General features: G+C 39.7%; 1 protein-coding gene across 1 annotated transcript; it reads left to right on the forward strand.

Moving 5' to 3' along the window:
• Positions 1,385-2,396, forward strand: LOC109235953. The gene is made up of 2 exons (XM_019402195.1): positions 1,385-1,761; positions 1,820-2,396. The coding sequence occupies exons 1-2, from the start codon at positions 1,385-1,387 to the stop codon at positions 2,394-2,396; spliced, it is 954 nt and encodes a 317-aa protein (XP_019257740.1).

A 3,717-nucleotide genomic window follows, 5' to 3' on the forward strand; every position in this document is an offset into this window, starting at 1 on the left:
GAAAATGAATGATCCGTGGAATGAATTAGACATACTAGCACCAAAACCAGGCTGTGACTGTGAAGAATCTAGACCATTACTTGAACACCTATCACAACAGTGTTTGTTGAAGTTTCTTATGGGTCTAAACGAAAGCTATAGTAATGTGAGAAGCAATGTGTTGATGAAAAGGCATGTAGTAAGTGTAAATGAAGCTTATGCCATAGTGCCTCAGGAAGAGAATCAAAGGGCTTTAGGAGTGGCTGATATGAATAAGGACCCATTGACTATGATGGCAGGCAGGCCTCAATACAAGTGACCTAGTAGGACTGCTAGGTCTGTTATATTGATATAAGGGACATTTGAAGGAGAATTGCTATAAAATAGTAGGATATCCAGCGTATTTTAAAAGCAAGAAAAAGACTCATGTTGTAGGAGGAAGCAGGACATTTGCCAACAATGCAAGTGTAGAAGAAACCAACAACTCTGAAGGGCAACCACAAGGGCATTACCCGACACAGGAACAGTAGAAGCAACTAGTAGGACTGCTGAACAAACCTACAGGTGTAAAATGTTTCACAAACATGGCAAGTATTGTTTCTTTAATGTCCAATGCCACAGAAAAAAGATTGGATAGTGGATACAGGTGCCACTCATCACGTAATCTCTAATAAGGATTTACTAGATACACTTAATATCATTGATGGATATAGAAGTGTACAGTTGTCAACAGGGAAGACTTCAAACATTACACATACAGGAAATGCACAGATTCTAGGAAATAAGAAAGTGAAGGATGTGCTTCATGTACCAGATTTTAAATTTAACTTGCTATCACTGTCAAAGCTCTCCAAAGACCTTAGTTGTCTAGTTGCCTTTTACCTTGACTTCTGTGTGTTGCAGGGACTCTAAAGTGGCAAGGTATTGGGGATTGGTAGAGAACATGAAGGACTGTACATAATAAAGCAAAAGGATGCAGAAAACAAAGCACTGGTGGAAGGCACAATTGCAAAGGAGCGAGCAGAAACAGCCTTATGGCATTATAGATTGGGGCATTCCTCAATAAAATCATAACAACGATTATCAGTCTTGAATAATAAAATCAGCATTATAGAAACAGGAACTTGTGATATATGTCCTCTTGAAAAACAATATAGGATGTAGTTTCCAACTAGTGTTTTCAATTCAACTAATATCTTCGAACTTCTTCATTTAGATGTTTGGGGACCACACAAGGTTCCAACCTATGATAAGAAATAATATTTTGTCACAATAGTAGATGATTACAGTAGATACACCTGGGCATGTCTGATACAGTCAAAGTGTGAAGTGTGTGTAGTTCTGAAAAACTTTCTACTGATTAACAATCACTTTGGTGCTAATGTCAAGTACTTAAGATCTGACAATGGGACAGAATTTTGTAATACACAGTGTGATAGCTTGTTGGCTTCTTATGGTATTATTCATCAAGCTAGTACCATATACACCACAGCAAAATGACACTGTGGTAAGAAAGCACAGACACATTTTAGAGGTGGCCAGAGCACTCAAGTTTCAAAGTGGAGTTCCTATAAGGTTTTGGGGTGATTGTGTTAAGACTGCAGTATATGTGATCAATAGACTGCCTACGCCAGTTCTGGAGGGAAGAACTCCCTATGAGCTGTTATATGGCAAAGAACCTAAGGTTGATTACCTGAGGGTGTTTGGTTATCAATGTCATGCAACAAACTTGCCTAGGGGAGATAAGATTGCACCTAGGGCTAGGAAGGTTGTATTTATTGGGTACTTAGAAACACAAAAGGGCTACAGACCTTGAACAAAAATCTTCTTTTATAAGTAGGGATGTGGTGTTTCAAGAGGGCAGATTTCCTTTCAAGAATATAGGAGTTGAAGCTGATGATATGTTTCACCAGCTGCCTATCTCACCAGAAGAGCGCATTCCTGCTTCAACGCCTATACAAGTTGTAACTCAAGAAGACACTGGTTCATCTATGAATCAGGATGACATTGATTTCCCAGAAAATGATCATGCCTCTGCAGACGTGGAACAAGAAGAAGTAGCCCCAATCCTTGCACCACTAGAGTATATGGACCTGATGGATACTCCAGATTCAGCATTAAAAGAGGGGTCAGAGGAAGCTCTCCCTGTTGAGCCTGTTGTTAAGCAAGCGCATGCACCAATAACAACAAACTTACCTACACAACCTGTTCAAAGAGAACCCAGAAAGACAAATCCTCCCATATGGATGAAGGACTATGTGACTACTACAAGCTGTCTGGGAACTGCCGGTTTCCAATTTCCAATCGTGTCAGGTATGACCATCTTACCACAGCATATCAAGCTTATTTACAAGCTTTCTCAATTCTTGTGGAACCTAAATCCTTCAAAAAGGCAGCACAGGATCCATAATGGATAAAAGCAATGAAACAAGAGATACAGGCACTAGAACATAATCACACTTGGGAGATTGTAGACCTCCCTATTGGAAAACAAGCTATAGGCTCAAAATGGGTATACAAAATAAAATACAAGGTCAATTGAGAGGTGGACAGGTCCAAAGCTATATTAGTGGCTAAAGGCTATATACAACAAGCTGGATTGGATTATCATGAGACTTTCTCACCTGTAGCTAAAATGGTTATAGTAAGAACAGTCATCAGTGTTGCTGCTTCTAAATATTGACAATTGTTTCAAATGGACGTCAATAATGCCTTCTTACAAGGTGATCTCACGGAAGAAGGCTATATGGATCTACCTCTGGTATTTCACAAATAAAGGGAGTATAAGGTGTGTATATTGTTGAAATCCCTCTATGGTTTGAAATAAGCCTCAAGTCAATGGAACATTAAGCTTACAAATGCCTTACTGCAAGCTGGCTACTCTCAAAGCTCATATGATCACTCGCTTTCTACTAAGAAATGTGGCAAGAACATTGTGATCATCTTGGTGTATATGGATGATTTGTTGATCACTGGGAATTCTCACAATATGATTACAGAAGTAAAGAAGACTCTTCATCACAATTTCAAAATGAAGGACTTAGGGAAATTGAGATACTTCCTTGGAATAGAGGTTCTAAGATGTAACGACCCGACCCGTCGTATCAGGTATTACCGCCCTGTTTTCCTTATTTATTGCTTCTTCATGTTTCATTATCAGTAACGAGTGAGTTAGAGTTGAATTGAATTGGTTTGGATAGGAAATGAGACACTTAGTCTCTTTAAGGAAGGCTTAAATTGGAAAAGTCAACCGGACGTTGACTTATGAGTTCGAAGGTTCGGATGTGATCTCCGATGATCCGGTTAGCTTCGGGAGATGATTTGTGACTTGGGAGCGTGATCTGAATTGGTTTTGGAGGTCCGGTGTAGAATTAGGCTTGAATTGGCGAAGTTAGCATTTTGGCGAAATCCGGTTGATATGTGAGATTTTGATCCGAGGGTCGGAATGGAATTCCGAGAGTTGCAATAGCTTCGTTAGGTGATTTTGTATGTCTGCAAATTTTCAGGTCAGTCGGACGTCGCTTGGTTGGGTTTTTGATCGAAAGTGCATTTCGGAAATTCTTGAAAAACTTAGGCTTAAATCCGATGTGAATTGATGATTTTAGTGTTGTTAGGTGTGTTTTGATGATTGGAGCAAGTTCGTATGATGTTTTAAGACATGTTGGTGCTTTTGGTTGAGGTCCCGGGGGCCTCGGGGTGATTTCGGATGGCTATCGGGATGAAATTCAAGTTGAGGAA

The sequence above is a fragment of the Nicotiana attenuata genome, chromosome 12, assembly GCF_001879085.1.
Source record: "Nicotiana attenuata strain UT chromosome 12, NIATTr2, whole genome shotgun sequence".
Lineage (NCBI taxonomy): Eukaryota > Viridiplantae > Streptophyta > Magnoliopsida > Solanales > Solanaceae > Nicotiana > Nicotiana attenuata.